The following is a 23,008-nucleotide window of genomic DNA, read 5'->3' on the forward strand; positions in this document are numbered from 1 at the left end:
CTGCTCTAATGATATCCTCCTGTGCTGGCAAAGCAGATTCAAACCTCTAACAATAAACAGAAATTACATTATATATATATATATATATATATATATATATATATATATATATATATATATATATATATATATATATAATTTCTGTTTATTGTTAGAGGTTTGAATTGAATATATATATAAATAAATCAGAACCAATCAACAACTTAGCACCAGAATCGTTATTTAATGTTTTAATTCCTTTATGCCTGAGGCTTAGCTGGATATGCAGCAATACTCCTATTTCCTATACCATAATTAAACAAACGATGCTACAGATAATGAGGGACACCAAAATTTCAGACCAATCACTCAAACTAATAGACTGGGGAGATGATACGTTCCTAAAAAGGATTTTGTTAGTTTATATTAATACATTTAAAATCCAGTCAAATGAGATGCTATAATCTTTAAAAAAAAATAAAGCCAATTTAGTTTAAGCCAATAAAGTTCTATAGATATTTACAGTAAACAACTGCAAAACATATTTAAAAGTATCTGCCTTTTTGGGCTCATGTATTGAATAAAAAAAATAAAAAATAAATAAATATAAAAATATATCATAAAAAATTGAATATAAATAAAAATAAATATGTAAAAATATGTCAATGATAATTAAAAATGTATACAATAAATAATAAATAAATAGCATATCTAATAATAAATATCAATAAAAAAAATTGATAAAATCAAAATGAAAAACATAACTTGCAGTAATTTTTTTTCTTTTACAGGCAACAGGATCCTGTAAAAATCTTTAGTAAACAAATAATACAGTAATATTAAAAAGTACCATCATATACAGTATAATCCACTAAATTTGATGCTTTGGCTAATGCATTTAAGTACGTTTCAAAGACAAAACTATTCCAGATTAAAGGATGTAAGGAATGCTATAAGAGCAGAGCTGCGTTCATATACACACCAATCAACTTTCTACTGCAGCCTGCTGTACTTCCTGTATATCTTGAGTAACGGATGTCTCTTCCAATCAGTGGTAAGAATTCTTATACCTGCCTTTTCTGGTTTGCCTGATTTTTTATGGTGTTTTCTGATTTTTTTTTGTTTTGTTTTCTGATTTTTTATTTTGTTTTCTGATTTTTTCATTTGTTTTCTGATCTGTTGTGTTTTCTGATTTGTTTTTTTTTTCTGATTTGTTATTTTGTTTTTGGATTTATGATTTTGTTTTCTGATTTATTATGTTTTCTGATTTTTTTTCGTGTGTTTTTTTGATTTGTTATTATGTTTTCTGATTTGTTGTTGTGTTTTGCACTTCTTGGCCACTGTCCTGTTTCTAGTTAAATTTACAGGCTTTTTAAACAGTATAGTTTAATAACTACAATCTCAGTCCTGGACACAAATGTCCAGAGAAGTCATGAGCCCAAGAAAGCCTTTGAGTTATGAAACCTGCTTGAGTCATGTAGGAGTTGTTGACCGCTAGTTGTTGTGAAATGAAAAGCAGGAAACCGTTCCCAAACTGACTTTAGCTATTTACTGGCAAGAAGGAAAGATGTCTAAGACAATATAGAGAGAATTAGATGAACATACTACCAGTGTAATATGAACCAGACCTTCTAACAATCGACTAGTATACGCTTTTTTCCCACTTGAAAGACTCTAGTTTAAGCACAAATTAGGGTTTTATTCCCTTAAGAATACCAGTGATTAAAGCAATACTGCAAAAGATGTAGGCTATGTGGGATTCCTTACAAAGGTGATCTGTTTAAGCACAGGTTGCAATATCTTTCTATATACCTGCAACTGTGTTTATTCAAGCTACTGAGAAAGAGCCGATTTACACTTCAGAGCTTTGTGGACGTGTATTTCTCAACAAAAGCACAGGCAAGCCAGAAGGTCGGCCAGTTGAGTGCTTCATGACTCACACCTATTGCCAGAAACCTCAATTAAGATCACTGCTGTGTTATAATTAATATCAAACCCCGCTTAGGAACATTAAGCAGCTTCTTACTGAGCTGTGGTATTTGGAAGCATCACACACACACAGAAGCGCTCTTGCTCATACTTCCTCATTTTATTTATTTATTTATAAATAAAATAAGGCATTGGTTAGAAGGGTATAATAAAGGAAGTATAACAAAGTAGAAATTAACCATTTCCCTGCATGTTTCCTACTGAAAACTGACTAACAAGACTAGATATTATAGTAATGGATCTATCACAAAGTGCTAAGATGTTGGTGATGATGTGGAAAAAAGGGTCTCTGAGCAACGTGGATGAATCACGGCGTGTTTTGAATTAAGACTGTGGCTTAATCGGTTACAGGAGTGAGAATCTGCTACCTTTTGTTTATTTATTGCTTCGATTTTACTTCGCACCCTGAGCTACATATTTAAGTGTATGGAAGCTTCTTTATGATTAAAGATTACTGTCATTTTTAAGCAGAAATGTTTTCCGTTTCAGGAATCACTGAGTACCAAACAAGGTATGATCTGCAACACCATTACAGGACAGAATGCAATTCAAAAAAAGTTGAAGAAGTTGTACTATTTTTGAAGGGCAAAGGAGGATATTGGTTTGCCATGAAATTTTCTAAGACAACAATTCTTAACCTAGGAGGTGCAAAACATGGTGGGGTGGGGGGGGGGATTTTCATACCAGCTAGCCACACAAAATTAACTGCTGATGAGTAAAAGTCACATGGTCTTGTTGTTTATAGTCATCACAGCTGGACTGCTGATTAGACATGGAGCGATTTGATATCAAAAACAAGTACAAGTATAAAGCCAAACTGAAGGTTGAAGACAGATTGCGGTTTTTCCTCAGCTCTGCTCAGCAATGACTGGACCGCCTCACTTCCTCTATCCAAGCCCAACCATCCCAATGAGTGATGTTTTGATGTTCCAGTATGTCTTTAATTTAAAGATTTCCCTTCACTGGACCCAAACTTGTTCAAATGCCCCTGTGCACAATACAAGCTCCATGAAGGCATTGTTTGATGGCAGCACTCCTGTAGCTGCAGGAAACCAAATCCCCAAGCCACCTTACAAAAAAAATGCATAGAAGCTGGAAAATCAGTTAATATGGATGTTAATGTTATTACCAATGGTTTTAAAATATATGCTCAACAACAGACCAGGGTGTGATGGTCAGCTGTCCAAAATCATATTTGATTATATAGCACTACATCAATGTGCAGTTGGACTATTAAACCTACAAGGGTACAAATACTTTGTCCAAAACCCCAAAATGTCTCCATAAAAGTCCAAAAATATCTCAGTGAGACAGACCAATAACAACAAAGGCACACTTAAGTGGAACCTATAAACCAACATTAATCAACAAGAAGGCCCAAAAGAGACTCTGAACTGTGTGAAAATATGCAGCTGCTGATACAACTAACAATCATCTAAACACCCTGGCATCATTCATTACTGTTTCGTACGGCAATGCTGAGTCTCACACCGAGAGGAAAGCTGAACGGATTGTGCGCAAGGCCTGAAACATAAATCAGACATTATGTTTATATTATCCACTGGTGTGATCGCTGTGCATCAAGCAAATCCAGAAACCAGCTTTAAAACTGTCACCTTACCCTCTCTCTTTCCATTTCACCCCTACAAACTCTTCTACAGTTTCTTTCCGTCTCTTCCTTCACATAACTTGACAAATCCCTGGTTCTTTCACTTTACACTCTATGTACAGTTCTAGATTACTGTCAAGAACAAAAAGAGTGCCTTAAGCATCTATATACAATGCACTTCTTGTGATACACACATATATATATATATATATATATATATATATATATATATATATATATATATAACTGTGTGTGTATATAGCACTTTTAACAATAGACATTGTCTCAAAGAAGCTTTACAGAAGTTTAGAAACATAGGAAAAATTCTAAAGTTTAAAGTTAGGCTAGTAATTTTGCCCTATCCCTATATGAGCAAGCCTGATGCTACAATGGCAAGGAAAAACTCCCTGAGATGATATCAGGAAGAAACCTTGAGAGGAACCAGACTCAGAAGAGAACCCATCCTCATTTGGGTGACACTGGACCATTAATAATGTAAATATTGATAATGTCCATTCTACAACAGCAACCAAGAGCTCTTGAGGAACTTATAGGTCAGTGTGAGTTCTGAGTTCATTATAGACTTAGCACTAATTCCTTCCTGACTGATGCAATGGCAGTTTAAAGATGCCGTGAAGTGGTTCTATCCACAGTAAACCATGTATGCAGTCATAAAATGGCATAGTGGGAAATATTGCACTTCCAAAATACTACAAATTATTAATATAACATGTTAATAGTAGGAAGGAAAAATATACAGAACATTTGGTACATCTGTACTAGTCTACTTCAGTTACTTGTGTTAGCCCATCTGTACTAGTCTACTTCGATTATTCTACTTCAGTTACTGGTGTTAGCCCATCTTGCTAAATCTGCACTCCGATTTAATGCATTTTTGTACAGTTTATCTGACACCATTTTCAAATCCAAGATTTTATTTGTCACATACACTGTAATACAGTCTACAACCTGCAGTGAAATGAAAACCTGGCTTGCTCCTCCTTAGACTGTGCGTATAAATAATTCAATTAAAAACAAGAAGTGAATATGAACTAAAAGAGGATTTTGAATGTGCAAAAAGTGATGTACAAAGTGTGCAGCTGTGTTCCATGTAGTAAAAGTAACAGTAGGAAGTGAAGTGTTGTCAATGGAGAGACGGGGAGAGTTTTGTTGTTTAGAACATTTCATAGATTTCATAGCGTCTCCAGAGCTTTGCATGTGTTCTCCTGTCTAGCCGTTTATTGATGAGTTTACTACAATCCTGAATCTTTAATGATTTGCTTTAGCAGAGTGTCTACTTACATTTGAGAGTCTCTCCAGCATATGGGATGTGCAATTTAAATCTGTCACAACACGGCCCTGGAGTCAGAGATGTGCAACTATAGAGGAAAAGGGAAAAAGGTCAAAAGTTCAACACCTTCAATACAGGCCATCATTACTCCGAATAAGTGATTAGAGCGGATTCTTATACCGAACAAATCAAACCACTTAAACTGTCTACCTTAAATAGACTTATTCAACACTTACCCAGATTTAAGGTCAGTGATCCGCAGGCAGTTAGTGGAATCTAAACCGACACGGCCGTTGCGTACTACAGTGCAAAGTAAAGGCCTCAGCTCCGGAGAGATCCGGCTCAGAGCCAGTTCTGGAGAAAGGCTGTTCATCTTCCACTGAAGGCTCTCTACGCTGCTGGGCAAAATAACACAACATAATCATTAGTTTGGGGTTGATGTGGATTCCACAGAGCCACTGGTGCTGTGATGACAATTGAGGGGCACTAAAGCTTGCGTGAAATGGCTTGAACCCTTCAATTTAATTCTGTATGTTGATGTACTTCTTTCGGGAACAGGAAGTTTGACAAGACAACATGATGAAATGTTTGACCGATTTACAGCCAGTGGTGTTGGAGATACTACACACCATTCAAAGCAAAGAAAACCTGACAGCAGTTTAGCAAACTAGGTGAATATGGAAAAGTACAAACTTTAACAAGAGCAATGACTTTTTAACAAAGACCATATCCTAGGACACAAGTTTCTGGAGTCATATTAGAGGCGGTGATGAATTGTACACTTAAACCTGAAGGGTTACAGTTAGTTTACTGTTATGCTACTTAATAAAAAAGTACTTTAATCGAACTAATGGAGAATCCCTAGTCTCCACAGCTATAATGGCATTCTTAAGCAAACCATTCCACCATTGAACACCACCAAGATGCTACGACACACCAAAAAGCCTCTATCGCATATCTGCTAACTTCAATATCTGCTAAATTTCATCATACCTGAAACTCCAAACAGAAAAAGGGAACAAATATGTGGGAAGCCTCACAGCCAAATAACAACAAAATACCAACCATGTTTACTGCAAACAAGCTACTACTGTAGAGCAAGGCCCGCCCCTGTGGGCGTGGCATATTCGATACTAATTGAACAAGCACGAGACTAATACATTAGAAATCATGCAGTTTTTTAAAGCTTTTTTTTTAGTGGAAATGACACACTATTAAATTGCAAACTATTCAATTTTTTCTCCATGTACATCATCATCAGAGAAAAAGATCTGAAACGTTAATTTTGTTTTATGCCATGTTGAATGTAAGGTATATACTAGCGTTACATTGTGCACGTGACCGCAAATAATAATAATAATAATAATAATAATAATACATTCTAAGCAAGACACTCTATCTGACAACTGCGATCTTAGAAATAAACAGTTGCACGGTTTAACTGAAACACTTTGTTTAACATAAACAAACAATCCTATTTTACAACCAGTGTTAACATTGAACGCTGAACATTGCTCACTGCTAGCCTAACAAGCTAACATGCTAAGACAGCGTTTGTGCAAAAACGACGCCGTTTTTCTCCTTCCTGATCTGGCGATATTAAAACCCCCAAGCATATATATCACGCGACATGTTTTTTGTATGTACCTTTATAATAAACAAACACTAATACTTCATTTACAGAGGTAGCTAACCACTTAGCTGAAAACATTCACCCACTTCCGGGTTGTTGTTTTGGGGTCCTTCGTGAAACTGTCCGAAGTTAATGCCAGTTCTGCGGACGCTTCGGTATTATCGCTAGCCAGAGCTTTAGGAGCTGACCCATGAGAAAAAATAAAACACACGTTGACGCTTTGTTGTTTTTAGATCAACAGATCTGTATTTCGGTAAACTGACAAATAGGTTGAATTTTGTTGAATCAGGAAACGCTAAGGGCTCCCAAATCGTGTTAATGTATCATGTCCTGCTGTAGTTAGTATGTTAAAATAGTGCACGTGAGTTGAACTTTGGTTTATTGGCTTATTGGGTAAAAGTTCAGGGTTTATTCTGACAGCACGTTTGGACAGTAGGTAAAGTTTGCAAATTTCGTTATTTATAATCAGTGACTCCAGTGTAATTTATAACTCGCTTCTATGGCCACACATTCTAACGTGCCTTATTGATGTGGCCACGTTAAAATCTATGGTTGCTATAGTAACGCTTAACCGATAGGAGTGACCTGTAGGCAGACAAGACATATGTAAGAAATCCGAGGTAATCGAAACTGTATGAGAATCCCGAAATAAAGATAAACAACTTAGATTTGCATGGGGTTAGATTTCACACTGGGCTTTTCTTACATGCACAACGCACCAAAGTCATTTATATAGATACAGACTGTCAAGGTCCATCCATTTTCTATACCCACTTTATTCCTAATTAGGGTCAAGGGGGTCTGCTGGAGGCTATCCCAGCGCTCATTGAGGCGAAAGGCAGGGGTACACCCTGGTCAGGTTGCCGATCCATCACAGGGCCACCAATCAACCTAATGGACATGTTTTTGGACTGTGGGAGGAAACCGGAGTAAACCCACGCAGGCACGGGGAGAACATGCAAACCTCACACAGAGAGGCCCAGGATTCGAACCCAGAACCTTCTTGCTGTGAGGCAACAGTGCTAACCACTGAGCTGCACACTCAGTTGCCCACTGTCAAAGTCATTAGATCTAATTTTAGAATTGCTATCAGTATACTTTGTAAAAGGCTCAGCCCAGAATGAACATAACTTTTACATTCGCAACGGCTATAGATATAGAAAGGCAACTTAATTAGATTAGGAGATTAGGAAACCCAAGGAGATGTGGTAGCTTAGTGGTTAAGGTTTTGGATTATTGATTGAAAGGTTGTGAATTCAGGGAGCACGTTCACCTCACACCTCCAGCGTCCTGGGTTCGAGTCTCGCTCCTGCTCACTGTGTGTGTGGAGTTTGCATGTTCTCCCCGTGTTTGGTGGGTTTCCTCCGGGTGCTCCGGTTTCCTCCCACAGTCCAAAGACATGCTTCTAGGCTGATTGGAGTCTCTAAATTGCCCGCAGCATGTGAATGTGTGTGTGTGTGTGTGTGTGTGCCCTGTTATGGGTTGGCACTCCGTCCAGGGTGTACTCTGCCTTGATGCCTGATCACGCCTGAGATAGGCACAGGCTCCCCGTGACGCGATGATAGATCGTTGATAGAAGGTTGTGAATTTGAATCCTAGGTCCTCCAAGCTGCAACCACTGGGCCCCTGAGCAAGGCCCTTAACCCCCAGTTGTACAGTTGTATAAAAATGCAATGAAGATGTAAGTTGTTCTGGATAAGGGTATTGCAGATATTAAAAGTCAGGAAGCAATGAGAGATCTCTTCCCATATTTAATTTTTTTATAACCGTAAAGCATTTATCAGCCGTTTACAAATCTAAAATAAATGTAAATAAAAAATAACTACCAAAATATATGTAGTTCAACTCCTTTTTAGACACACTGTCATTAATCAGTATCGGTATCTAGAGTCTGATAAAGGGAATCATATTTTAGAGTTGTGTGGTATATTTCAGATGTGTAAAGAGTACCGTATATTTAGAACTTTATATTTATTTTTAATTCTGTATATATGCCCCCCCCCAATATTTGAATGTATGCACTGTAAAAGAAAAATCTCCCCAATAAAGATTTGCAGGCATGTTCGAGTATCCCTGCAAAATGCTTCGAAAACCTCTAAGAGCATATTAAAGAACACGCCTACTGCAACACTGCCATTTCCTAGCTCTAGACTATCAGGGTTGCTAGCTCTGCTCCCTAATTTCTTGCTAACGTTTCGCAGATTGCACAGAAACTAGTTAATGAGAAAATCTAGGCTGTCCCATAACCAGCAGCCAAGCTTTCTCCGTGCCGGAGGACTGCTGCAGAGATTTGAGCAGATTAGCACACTGTTATTCACATGCATAGCCCACATGCAGGGGATTGAATTAATGAAGGATTTTCTTGGCTGCCGTCAATCACGTCTGGAAATAATCGCCCCAGGTGCAATAGGCACATGTCCAATATGGAGCACAATTAAAGCTATTTCGAACCTATTGAAAATGTTTCTTACATGACAGGATGGTGAGAAGAGTAAGCAGGCAGTCTTTTAGAAAAAAAAATAAATGTAATTCAAGCTGCTTCCTCCAGCTCTGCTTCAAATCATAGCATTGAATCTGTGTGTGTGTGTGTGTGTGTGTGTACTTGATTTGTTTTTGAATCCATATCGCATGCTTTTATATTTGTGCAAGCAAATCCTACACATCCAATAGTGGCCTTAAATCCATTCCTCAACGCTCTGTGTTTAATATTAATTGCACACTTACTGTATAGATTATTTATTTCATTGTGTGTGTGTGTGTCAGGATCAGGACATGGCTGAAGAGGTGGATGTTGTAGTAGTGGGCTCCTGTATGACTGATCTGGTCAGGTAAGTTTGTGCATCATGCATTATCACCATTATCAGACTGTCACTTTGACCGTGATTAGCGCTCATACATATAGAACAACGCAGTGGAAGTAGTTTTAAAATTAGTGGAAGTTAGATGGTCTTTCCATTAGGAGCTAAATGCAGGCCACTGTGAGCAGATAGAGGAACTGTTTTCCGTCTATTTGAGTTATTCATTTTGTTCCAGAGGTGTGAATCACCACACGGTGGAAGACGACGGATGTTGGTACGATGCTTTTTTTCCAGTGTCAGCAATGTCAAGTGTCTCTTGCTGACTAAAGCTGGAAAAATATGAACACATTTCTCAAATGCTTAAAAAGAAATACAGAAGTGGAGGAATTGTGTATACGGAACCCTTTTGTGTATGAAGTTTCAGGGACAGCAGAGTCGAAATGGCTTTCATTTTAAATAATTAGGATTCTGATTAAAGTGAGATATTTAATGCAAAAAATGTTATGTTATTTTATTATACTAGAAAATTTTGTAAAACGTCAGGCTCAGCAACAAATGAAAAAATAATATATATTAATACACATGCATTAAGTTCGATAGTGACTCAGACAATTGAGTAAAGAGCTGTCAGAAAGAGAGAAAGAACCAGCCAATGCAACATCAATTATAATATTAAGAACAATAACAACAAAACAACAACACCAGCAATACTACTACTTCTACTAATAATAATAATTATTATTATTGTTGTTGTTGTTAATAATAATAATAATAATAATAATTATTGTGATAAATAACTATAAATCAACTAACAAATGATGAGGCAGTTGCCTCTTCCTCCTTTTCCTCCTCCTTCTCCTCCTCCTTCTTCTACTTTTTCTTTCTTTCTTTCTTTCTTTCTTTCTTTCTTTCTTTCTTTCTTTCTTTCTTTCTTTCTTTCTTTCTTTCTTTCTTTCTTTCTTTCTTTCTTTCTTTCTATGTTTACTTGTTTATTTTTGTGTTTATAATGTCACTAAGGTGTAATAATGATAACAACAACAATAATAATAATAATAATTTATAAATTACTCTATCCACAAAAAACTTCTTTTTTTTCTTCTTCCTCTTCTTCTTCTTCCTCTTCTTTTTCTTCCTCTATTTCTTCTTCTTCTTCTTCTTCTTCTTCTTCTTCTTCTTCTTCTTCTTCTTCCTCCTCCTCTTCTTCTTCCTCTTCCTCTTCTTCTTATTGTTATTGTTTATTTATATGTTTGTGTCTTAATAAAGCCACTGAGATGTAATAATATACTACTACTAATAATAATAATTATTATTATATACTTAAATATTAGATATTTAAGTATATAGATATTAAATTTTATACTTAAATATTGCTTCATAAAGCAAACAAACAAATAAAAAAAAAATAAAGAATTGTTATGAATATTATTATGAATAAAAATGAAGGTGTATGTAGTTCCTTAGGTTTGGCCATGCAACAAAATACTCTTTTTATTCTTCTTATTGATGCTATTATTTATTTGCTTATTTTGTTTGTGTAACCACTGAGATATAATAATAATAATAATAATAATAATAATAATAATAATAATAATAATAATAATAATAATAATAATAATAATAATAATTATTGTGATAAATAACTATAAATCAACTAACAAATGATGAGGCAGTTGCCTCTTCCTCCTTCTCCTCCTCCTTCTTCTACTTTTTCTTTCTTTCTTTCTTTCTTTCTTTCTTTCTTTCTTTCTTTCTTTCTTTCTTTCTTAATAATGATAACAACAACAATAATAATAATAATAATTTATAAATTACTCTATCCACAAAAAACTTCTTCTTTTTTTTCTTCTTCCTCTTCTTCTTCTTCCTCTTCTTTTTCTTCCTCTATTTCTTCTTCTTCGTCTTCTTCTTCTTCTTCTTCTTCTTCTTCTTCTTCTTCTTCTTCTTCTTCCTCCTCCTCTTCTTCTTCCTCTTCTTCTTATTGTTATTGTTTATTTATATGTTTGTGTGTTAATAAAGCCACTGAGATGTAATAATATACTACTACTACTAATAATAATAATTATTATTATATACTTAAATATTAGGGACTAATACAGAAAACAATCCAAAAAGCTTCATAAAGCAAACAAACAAATAAAAAAAAAATAAAGAATTGTTATGAATATTATTATGAATAAAAATGAAGGTGTATGTAGTTCCTTAGGTTTGGCCATGCAACAAAATACTCTTTTTATTCTTCTTATTGATGCTATTATTTATTTGCTTATTTTGTTTGTGTAACCACTGAGATATAATAATAATAATAATATAATAATAATAATAATAATAATAATAATAATAATAATAATAATAATCAAAGGCAACCTTACAACAATATCCAATTGGCTGAAAACATCTAACATATATATATATATATATATATATATATATATATATATATATATATATATATATATATATGTATATACTGGTATGAAGACACTATTATAAGTCAAACATGCTTACATCATCAACATTACACTCTATATTTGCTAAGGGTGTATTAATTAATGACAGACTGCAAAACATCACAGACCCAACCGTGTCCCAGAGGCTTAGATAGAGATACAAATAGATAAAGAGTGTGTAGACTGTGATGCGCACTCTGCCATTTAATAATGAGGTGTTTTTTTCTGCAGCGTTCAGACTTCAGTTCCTCCTGTCATTCATAAGACAATAGACCCTGTGATTCACTGTGATGCACCGAACAGGGCCAATAAAATAAGCCTGTGGTTTTCTTAAATGTCTGAATGAGACACTGTGATTCACTGTGCTGGAACTTTCCAGAACCAAAACATATAAAAGGCTGTATACAAAATAGAGCAAGCAGAGTGACAAACCATTTATTTTTTTTCTCGTAGAAAAATGAAACAGTAGTGTGATGGTGTAGTGAGATGGGCCATGTTGACGAACTAGAGCTCTCTGGTTGCAAATTTTGTTTCTACATTCTACACCGAAACAGCATCCAAATTATATTGATTATTGATGATAATAATAACAACAACAAAACAATAACAACAACAATATTTATTAACACCAATTATTATTATTATTATTATTATTATTATTATTATTATTTTTATTAAGAAGTAGGGGAAAATAATCAATATATCAATATAATAATAATAAGATAGTAAGATAATAGGATAATAATAATAATAATAATAATAATAATAATAATAATAACTCTTCTTCTTCTTATTATTATTATTATTTTCCACTAATTCTTTACACTTCCTGACATATAATCCAAGTTAAATCCATTTCAGGATCACTTCATTTCCAGAATATGGAAAAATGCAAATGTTTAAGGGGGTGAATACTTACACAAACTGAGCATCTTCATCATTCCAATCATCATCTAGGAGTGATACTTCACCAGTTATAGGCCATTGCTCTCAATATTTGACACTTTGAGATGCTTTTCTGCTCACCACGGTTGTAAAGAGTGGTTATTTGAGTTACTGTAACCTTCCTCTCAGCTTGAATCAAACTGTCCTTGTCCTGATGCTTGATGTGAACCTTAAATGAAGCTCTTGATTTTATGCATCACAATGGTGACACGTGATTGGATAATATATAGCATGAGCAGACCTGTGTTTTATGGTGTAATCTGTAAAATTGTATAATGGTGCAAATCTGGAGCCAGGACATGTGTTGTTCTGTTGCTCATTTAAGACACTTATGTTCACTTATCCAACGTCACTTACATCTCATTTATACAACTGAGCAATTGCAAGTGAAGGACCTTGCTCAGGGGTTCGAGAGCAGTGGCAGCTTGGTGGTGCTGGGATTTGAACTCACAACCTTCTGATTAGTAATCCAACACCTTAACCACTAAGCTACCTCATTCCTTCACAGCTTTAACCAGTAATCTGTTCTCCGTTGCAATTATTTTCTCGTCACTGCCTTTTCCAAATGAAAGTGCACCAGCCTTTTTTTTTTTTTTTTTTTTTTTAAAGTTCATTTCTTTTTATAATTTTCCCCTGACACGTTTCTGTGCTGTGGGTGTAACTATAATCTTTCCCTCAGTATCCAGATTGCTTGCTTTTCTTTCATACATTGTTCTGTAGTCATCATGATAGATTCGGTCTACTGATCCTTGCAGCATTATTCGAAACCAGCACACCGTGTTACTGAATCTTAATATCCCATTCAGCACTAAAGCAGTAAAAAGGAAACAATTATGGCTTCACATGTACATATGGAAGACATTGTATCTTAAAATAACTTCCCTGGAAAAATATTCTTAAACGTGCTTGGCCCCAATCTTAGCATGTCTGTGAGAAAACTGGAAGAGTGTCTTGCTCAGGATAAGTTTAGACAAATAATATGCAGCTTCAACACAGTGACCGTGTCCTGGATGTGTGGGAGTGTGGATTTGGACGTGGTCCTGTACACACACACAGAGCTGCTGAAATAATTGCTGTGTCATGTTAGCAACAGGTCAGGGCAGGTAAAAAAAGAAACGCCTTTGTAAATGTTTTCTATTAAACGTCATGGTAAGCCTATTGTGCAATTAAAACAAAACAAGAATCAAACTTTTTTTTGGATGTTAACACTCGAAAGAGCAGTTTTTCGGGCGTTTATGTGAAACATATTTGTATAGCGCGCTTTAAGGAATCATTAAGCTGTAAGGAAAACAACGGCATATTGTTATAGGAAAACCATCAACAACAGGGTGGTGTGATGTGTCACCATCTCAGAGGTGATTCTTTTTCAATAATGTGTTTTAATTTATTAAAGAATGATGCATCATCCTTTTTTTCTACACTGGAAACAAGGAACAGGTGGTCAAATTTAAGAAAAAAATACAGCATATAGTTGACCTAAAAACATGATTTCATTGCTTAAGTTTCTTAATTAATAGATGTGAATTTAGTGAATAATGTAGAGTGAGTCTGATCAATTGATGTAGTATTAACGTAAACAAGTTGCATAACTATAATACTATACTGTAGTATACTACACTAATATATACTACATTATACTACACTATACTATAATAGACTGCACTATACTGTAATAGACAGTACTGTACTATACTACACTATACTATAATAGACTGCACTATACTATACTACATTATACTGTAATAGACTGTACTGTACTATACTACACTATACTATAATAGACTGCACTATACTATACTACATTATACTGTAATAGACTGTACTGTACTATACTACACTATACTATAATAGACTGCACTATACTGTAATAGACAGTACTGTACTATACTACACTATACTATAATAGACTGCACTATACTATACTACATTATACTGTAATAGACTGTACTGTACTATACTACACTATACTATAATAGACTGCACTATACTACACTATGCTACACTACACTATACTGCACTATACTATACTACACTATACTATAACAGACTGCACTATACTACACTATGCTACACTACACTATACTGCACTATACTATACTACACTATGCTACACTACACTATACTGCACTATACTATACTGCACTATACTATACTACACTATACTATGCTGCACTATACTACACTATACTATACTGCACTATACTATACTACACTATACTATACTGCACTATACTATACTGCACTATACTACACTATACTATACTGCACTATACTATAATAGACTGCACTATACTATACTACACTATGCTACACTACACTATACTATACTACACTATACTACACTATACTATACTACACTATGCTACACTACACTATACTGCACTATACTATACTGCACTATACTATACTATACGTGCTATACTATGCGTACACTATACTGGCACTATACTGTGTTGCAGTGCTGTCTGCGCTATACTGCGCGTATACTCTGCACTATGCAATACTGCGCTGTACTGTGCTGCACTATGGCTATGTTTGGCTGCTATACTGCACTATACTGCGTACTATACAGTAGCTGTGCTGTGCTGCGCATCTGTGGCAGCTGTCTATAATAGACTGTACTATGCTGCGCTGCTATAATATACTGTGGCCGTGGCTATACTGTGCTGCGCTGTGCTATACTAGCTACGCGCATGCTGTGGCACTATACGCTATACATTACTGCACAGTGGCAGACTGCTGTGCTATACTGCTGCGCATACTACACTATACTATACTGCACTATACTATACTACACTATACTATACTGCACTATACTATATTGCACTATACTATACTGCACTATACTACACTATACTATACTGCACTATACTATACTACACTATACTATACTACACTATACTATATTGCACTATACTATACTGCACTATACTACACTATACTATACTGCACTATACTATACTACACTACTCTATACTGCACTATACTATAATAGACTGTACTATACTACACTGTACTATAATATACTGTACTATACTATACTACACTATACTATACTATACTACACTACACTATACTATACTGCACTATACTACGCTATACTATACTGCACTATGCTATAATAGACTGTACTATACTATACTACACTACACTATACTACACTATACTATACTGCACTATACTACACTACACTATACTATACTGCACTATACTATACTATACTGCACTATACTGCACTATACTATAATACACTATACTATACTACACTATACTATACTGCACTGCACTATACTACGCTATACTATACTACACTACACTATACTATACTGCACTGCACTATGCTATAATAGACTGTACTATACTATACTACACTACACTATACTATACTGCACTATACTACACTACACTATACTATACTGCACTATACTATACTATACTGCACTATACTGCACTATACTATAATACACTATACTATACTACACTATACTATACTATACTGCACTATACTACACTACACTATACTATACTGCGCTATACTATACTATACTGCACTATACTATAATACACTATACTATACTATACTACACTACACTATACTATACTACACTATACTATACTGCACTATACTACACTATACTATACTACACTATACTATACTACACTACTCTATACTGCACTATACTATACTACACTACACTATACTATACTACACTATACTATACTGCACTATACTACACTATACTATACTACACTATACTATACTACACTACTCTATACTGCACTATACTATAATAGACTGTACTATACTATACTACACTGCACTACACTATACTACACTATACTATACTGCACTATACTATACTATACTACACTACACTATACTATACTACACTATACTATACTGCACTATACTACACTATACTATACTACACTACTCTATACTGCACTATACTATAATAGACTGTACTATACTACACTATACTATACTACACTGCACTACACTATACTATACTGCACTATACTACGCTATACTATACTATACTATACTATACTATACCATACTGCACTATACTATACTATACTATACTATACTATACTATACTATACTATACTATACTATACTATACCATACTGCACTATACTACACTAAACTATACTATACTGCACTATACTATACTATACTGCACTATACTGCACTATACTATAATACACTATACTATACTACACTACACTATACTATACCATACTGCACTATACTACACTATACTGCACTATACAACACTATGCTACACTAAACCATACTGAGTCGTTCGTTATTGAATTTTAATTCAGAGATTTTGAAAATATGTGATCAGATCGTGTTTTGGATGTACTAAAACTAATAGGGTTAATGTCACACTTTAATCACACAGAACCGGTGTACACATGTGAAGGAAGTAAATTCAGTGACCTTTTTTTCAGTGGCATTAAATATTGTGGAGTTTCCTTAAAACCAGTACAGTCCTGTTATCACTTACTTTACAGCAGCTGGAAACAAACAAGCAAAAAATCTTAATAAAAATTTAAAAATATATATTTTAATAGCAAGCCCAAAAAGTCCTTAAGAAACATCGTCTCCATCCTGAAGATTTTCCACCTGTTGGAAAACATAAAGGGATATCTTACCCTTTGAGTGATACAAAACTCCTTCCATAAATTTAATCTATTGTGAAATAACCAGATTTTTATATTGTTGAATAAAAACTGAATAAAAAACTCAACTTTAAAGAGACTTTTAATGTTAAAGCAGTTGGTGTTCAGACTTTTCGTAAGGTACTCCTTCTATAAACATAAACTAAAGATCTCCTCACAGAAAGCCTCTCAGTACCTCTCATGTTTTATATATTCTATATCCTGTGACCCTGTGAAGTTGCCGTTACTATAGAAACGATGATGTGAAAATAACTGCATTAAATCCAACCTGTGATCTGCTTTGCAGCTGAAACTACTGTCAGAGCTCCTGTTACAGAAAAATGAATCGAAATCTGAACAAATCTTACGAATCATTCAACATTGTACATTTATAAGTATGTTATCTGGACAGTTATACAAGCATGACACGCTCATATACATCAGGTGAATGCCATACAGCAGTTGAAACACAATTTACTGTCAGCCACTTTTACAATAATAATACAGACAAGGCATAGAATAGACTAAAAAAAGGCATAGAATAGAAAATAAAATACCATTATGACTGAAAATGATTCAAATTAAATGCTAGTTTTTGTTTATCCTAGCATTAGTCCTGCATAATGGCAGGGTCCATGGTTTGTAGCAGATCATTCGATCCACATGATTTGGCACAGGTTTTACGCCGGATGCCTTTCCTGTCGCAACCCTCCCATTTTTATCCGGGCTTGGAACCGGCACTGAGAGTTAACTCTTCAGTGGCTGGGGTGGCGCCCTGCCTGGGAAGCGAACCCGGGCTATGGCAATGAGAGCGTGGGATCCTGCCACTGGACCACCAGGAGGTCTCAAATTAAATGCTAGTAAACCTTATAAAATAATTCTGTTTCTTACCATAAAAAGTGATTAAATAAAGTGACTGAATTTGATAGCCTTTTAGGAACACCATCATAGCACAACTACTCCGCAAACATGTTATCTGACGTGTATATAATCAGCTGCGGTGGTCAGTAGTTATAGTAACCACACAAACATGTATTTGGAACTGCCCTGAAATATTTCAGGGGGATCCTGAGCTTGAAAATCCATTCTTTACTATCCCACTAGTCTGCCTAATGTATGCTTGGTTAAACATCACACGCCTAGTTTTCATAGTTTAAACATAAATATGGAAGTAACCTAGTTGTTGACCCAAAAGCTTTGAGAAATTCTAAAATAACCAGAAGGGATTGTACTGTTTTGTTTTTTGTCCAGTGTTGGAAACTCCATCAGAAAACTCTGAATGTTAGCATAGAGCTATTCAAACTATGGGAGTGTATGAGATGTGCATCAATACAAAAATAATGGATACTGTGAAAAAACAGCTTTGCCTCAGATATCTTATAGCTAGCTAATAAAAGAAAATAAAAGTCCCAGACAAATGTAATGATTTAGCATATTTTTGTTTATTTTATTTAATATGTATATGCTGGAGAAGTTCAAGTAGACCAGGGGTCAGGAACGGGTGGTGGTGGTGGTGGTGAAGGGTTGGGTTAATAGGGTTCATGTGGAGTAAGAATCTGTGTTGTGGTGATACACTGTAGGCTCTAAATTCAATCATTTTCTATACCCGCTTTATTCCTAATTAGGGTCACGGGGGTCTGCTGGAGCCTATCCCAGCGCACATTGGACGAAAAGCAGGGGTACACCCTGGACAGGTCACCAGTCCATCTAGGCTCTAAATTCAGGTTATATAATCACATTTTTGAAGAAAAAAGATGGATGGATTTAACACCTGTTCTTAGACATACATGAATAAACATGCTTTCTGTTCTTCTTTCGCTACAGGGAAAGTCTTGAAATTCTTATCAGTGCTAATCACATGTACACTTCAGAGGCGATGGTTATTAGGTAGCTATTAGGGATTAGGTTTGGCGGAGAAAAAAAACCTCTGGAGTATCACTTTAATCAGAGACAAGCAGCTCTCAACCTGCTCTTTTCCAGCGATCTTGGGTGCTTGCCCACACAGAAGAGAAATATCTCAAGAACCATCGACAGCTCTGTTCACTTTTCACTGGTAATCTTGGTATAAAGGTACAAATGACACTTTTGTGATATTCCCAGAAGCAAGCAGACTTATTAAACACACACACACACACACAGCCTCATTTGTCTTCCACCTTCTCTTTTGTTCTCAGAAGTCATTAAAAACCCAGCTATCGACTTTGCCCTTTGAAAGCCAGACGCTGCATCAAGTCTGTGTCTATGTTTGAATGTCTTATTTTTTTTTTTTTTTTTTGCACGAGATACTCTTGCAACCAATCAAAGTGCCACGCATGACTTTGAAGTACGAAATCCACTTTTCTCTCTCTGGCTGCTATGCACAGGCTTTATGTCGGTCTGTGCGGTGGCTGAGATTGACAGCGAGACTGAACCATCCCCAGCATCTCATGTTAAAGCCAGAGGGGGCCACCTACTGATCATCCTACTGAGCAGCCTGAGCACTCACATCCTCTGGTACAGAGCAAACAAGATACGAATCTGGAGTTTCACGATTTCACTACACTGTTGGAAAGGTACAAAACACTCGCAGTCAGAAATTCCTCGCGAAACCTCCTACAGTATAAAAACCACTTCCATTTACTGTATGAAGAAGAATACGCTAAGATCTTCCACTCTCAAGGGCTTGATTATGTGTATGAGTCAGGCTATAAGAGCCAGTGAAAGGTTTTCTCTGAAAGTAAACGGTTTGTTTTGTGTCGGCCTGTGGGTTCAAAGTCTCGCGCAAGCTGCACCAAGTGGTTTCCCACTCTTTCTTTGTGGAAAGAGAAAAAGGATGTAAACAGCAAGCCACTGCGCGACTCACGTCACCACACACCTGTTTGCGGTCCCGTGGCTCAGGAGAGTCACTGACTGTGTCGATGTTTGCTATGTGACTGAGTGATTAGTTCAGACACTCCTATCACAGACTAACATGTGTTTAACCCTTAGTGAGCACTAAAAATGGGTATTTGGATGAATAAACAAACAAAATAAATGATAAAAATTAGAGAAAAGATTTTCTTTTGGTTACTGAGGTTAAAGGTATGGTGTATACATCATGGACATTGGCAGGTCCTGAGAATAATAGAAACCTAATAATAGAAATGTGTGTGTGAGAGAGAGAGAGAGTTTAACTTTGTTTATGATTCACATTTAGGCCTAAGTTCATCTTTGTTTTTATGTGTTATGCTTTTGGTATCTAGGATTTGAGACTCAGGGTCTTTTGTGTTAGGATTTAAGAATCAGTGGAAGTAGTAGAAGTAGAGAGTGCTTTATTAATCCCCAGGAGAAGATTTGGCCTCACAACAGCCACAACACAAACACAGCGCGAAGGACGAGGTGTTAGCATTTGCAAATTAGTGTTAGGATTTGAGGTTCAGTTTCTGTTTCTCAGTGTTAGGATGCGAGTATAAATATGTTTTATGTCAGGATTTAGGAATCAGTGTCAGTCTTTGTCGAAGTTGTAGAAATAGAAGTCCCCAAGAGGAAATTTGGTGTCACAACAGCCATAGCACAAAAGCAACAGGAAGGACGAGGTGTTAGGATTTGAGAATCAGTGTCTATATTTGTGTTACGTTTTGAGTGCTGATGTGTTTTATTTGAGAATCACTGACTGTCTTTGTGTTAGGATTTGAGAATCAGTGTGTTTTGTGTTAGAATTTGAGAATCAGTCTCTATATTTGTGTTAGGATTTGAGAATTAGTAAAAAAAAAAAAAAAAACTTTGCATGAGGATTTGAGAGTTAGCATCTATGTTTGTTTTAAGGATTTGAGAATCAATTCTATCCTTGTGACCTCCACATATCCCCATAAGAATATGAATAAATATTCTACATTTAAAAATATTATTTATATAATAATGAATATCTGACAATTCTGACTTTGTAGGAACGTCTGTGCTACCTAACTAAGCTTTAATCCAGCTTTAATGTAAAAACAAACAGATAAACAAACAAAAACAACATAAAATAGCAGTTAATGATGTTTAAGTGTAGCATTGATTACATGCATGGATATTTATGTCGATAGATGATGGTCCTCAAAAGGAAAGACAAACACGTGATTGCGTGTGTGTGTGTGTGAGAGAGAGAGAGAGATACGGGCAGGTGTGGTAAGTCTGACGTTCTTACTTGCCTCTAGACGCTGACTCAATCAGACCTCATTAGATTTAAGGCTCCATATCAGATGACAAACGTCATTGGCACGCACACGTTCCTCCTACAGTACTGAATTACATCACTGTCCTTCTATTGCAACTTAATTATAGATTTCAGACTTTCTTTGTTGAAGTCAGTGTGGGAGGCTGTATTTCATAAAAGCAATGCCTGTCAGTGCCTTTGCCCTGTCTACTGTTCTAAGGTACGAGGCCAAGTGTGTGTGTGTGTGTTCAAGACAGCAAAGTATATATTTGAATATTCGGGATGGGCTACATGACAACATAACACCCGCATCAGTGTCTGTTAGAACTTTATATCATATCACAGTGCAGTCAGAAGGCATTGGTTCGATTCTGTAACAGTTTTGACTTGTTCAGGGACGTTCCACAGCATTCGACATAACTGTAAATGGTTAAAAAGCATGCCATGCTATCATGCTGTACAACTGTAGACATTGGCATAGATCTGTAGTATAAGAGGAAGAAAACTCCAGGCCACATCACAACACACTGCCATTAATTATTACTTCTTGTTGTGTTTTATTATAAACATGAGTTTTGTTTTATCACTGGTGCTTGTATTATTCTGAAGACTTTTATTATTTTATTTATGGCTGTTTTGTACTGATTACTTCATTTCTTCCTCATTTTTCCCTGGTAAATATTTTATTATGGAGATTTGTTTGAAACCGTTTTGACCCTGTTTGACTCCCAGTGCTCATGAATATAAAAAGCTGTTAGATTGATGAGCAAGATTAGCATAGGGCTTCTTCGCTACATTTTAGTCAGTGATAAATACAGGAAAAAGTGTGCAATAGTTTACATGCAAAGTCTGTTACTGGAATGGAGTGTTTGTCACTGGAATTGTACTGGAGAGTACTTTCCAAAGATATTCCCCTAGTTGGGTTGAGATCTGATGACTGTGAAGTCCATTTCATATCATGTTTATCCTTTGTTAATGTATTTATTGAGCCCTCACCTTAGTATGGATCAATGGTTAAGGCTGTGGGTTGTGGGTTTCTATTCAGAAGGTCAGGGGTTCAAACTGTTGGGTCCCTGAACAAGGCCCTTAATCCTCTTAGCTCCAGGAGTGCTGTATCATAGCTGACCCTGCGTTCTGACCCCAGCTTCCTAACAAAATGGGATATGCAAACAAAATAATTTGACTGTGACAAATAAAGGCTGCTTCATTGTCCTGTGAATGTGGGTGGAATCATGTGTGAGGAGACCACGCCCATCAGGAGAGAAACGTTTCATCATTGCAGATTTGTATTTGTATTGATTTGCAGTGATGCTTGGACCCAAACCTTGCCAGCAAAAAGCTTGCTCTTGCTCAAAGGTCCAGTAGTGGCAGCTTGGTGGACCTGGGGGTCAAACTCACAACCTTCTGATCAGCAGTCCCAGACCTTCATCACTAAGCTACCACATATTCAGATATATCTGTCAGGAAAGATGTTCCTAAATTTGTATTTT

General features: G+C 35.8%; 2 protein-coding genes across 13 annotated transcripts in view; one reads left to right on the top strand and one right to left on the bottom strand.

Annotated features, from left to right (window-relative positions):
• babam2 (BRISC and BRCA1 A complex member 2) overlaps positions 1-6,727 on the bottom strand; it is a 79,679-nt gene extending 72,952 nt beyond the window's left edge. The window contains exons 1-3 of one of the 6 annotated variants that reach the window (XM_058398741.1): positions 6,588-6,727; positions 5,105-5,266; positions 4,880-4,956 (exon numbers count right to left, since the gene is read on the bottom strand). In XM_058398741.1, the coding sequence (XP_058254724.1) occupies positions 4,880-4,956; positions 5,105-5,241 (214 nt within the window). In that variant the 5' untranslated portion in view covers positions 5,242-5,266; positions 6,588-6,727. Of the gene's footprint in view, positions 1-4,879; positions 4,957-5,104; positions 5,267-6,515 lie in introns of all 6 variants that reach the window. The other 5 variants (XM_058398739.1, XM_058398736.1, XM_058398735.1 and 2 more) reach the window with 5 other exon arrangements.
• A 36-nt stretch (positions 6,728-6,763) lies between these two features.
• Positions 6,764-23,008, top strand: part of rbks (ribokinase) — a 44,622-nt gene continuing 28,377 nt past the window's right edge. For 4 of the 7 annotated variants that reach the window (XR_009205745.1, XR_009205749.1, XM_058398742.1 and 1 more), the window contains exons 1-2: positions 6,802-6,937; positions 9,265-9,329. Coding sequence is in view for 2 of the 7 variants with exons in the window: in XM_058398742.1 (XP_058254725.1) it covers positions 9,274-9,329 (56 nt within the window). In the remaining 5 variants the exon portion in view is untranslated. Of the gene's footprint in view, positions 6,938-6,989; positions 7,122-9,264; positions 9,330-23,008 lie in introns of those variants that run through there. The other 3 variants (XR_009205747.1, XR_009205746.1, XR_009205748.1) reach the window with 3 other exon arrangements.

This window comes from Hemibagrus wyckioides, linkage group LG09, assembly GCF_019097595.1.
Source record: "Hemibagrus wyckioides isolate EC202008001 linkage group LG09, SWU_Hwy_1.0, whole genome shotgun sequence".
Lineage (NCBI taxonomy): Eukaryota > Metazoa > Chordata > Actinopteri > Siluriformes > Bagridae > Hemibagrus > Hemibagrus wyckioides.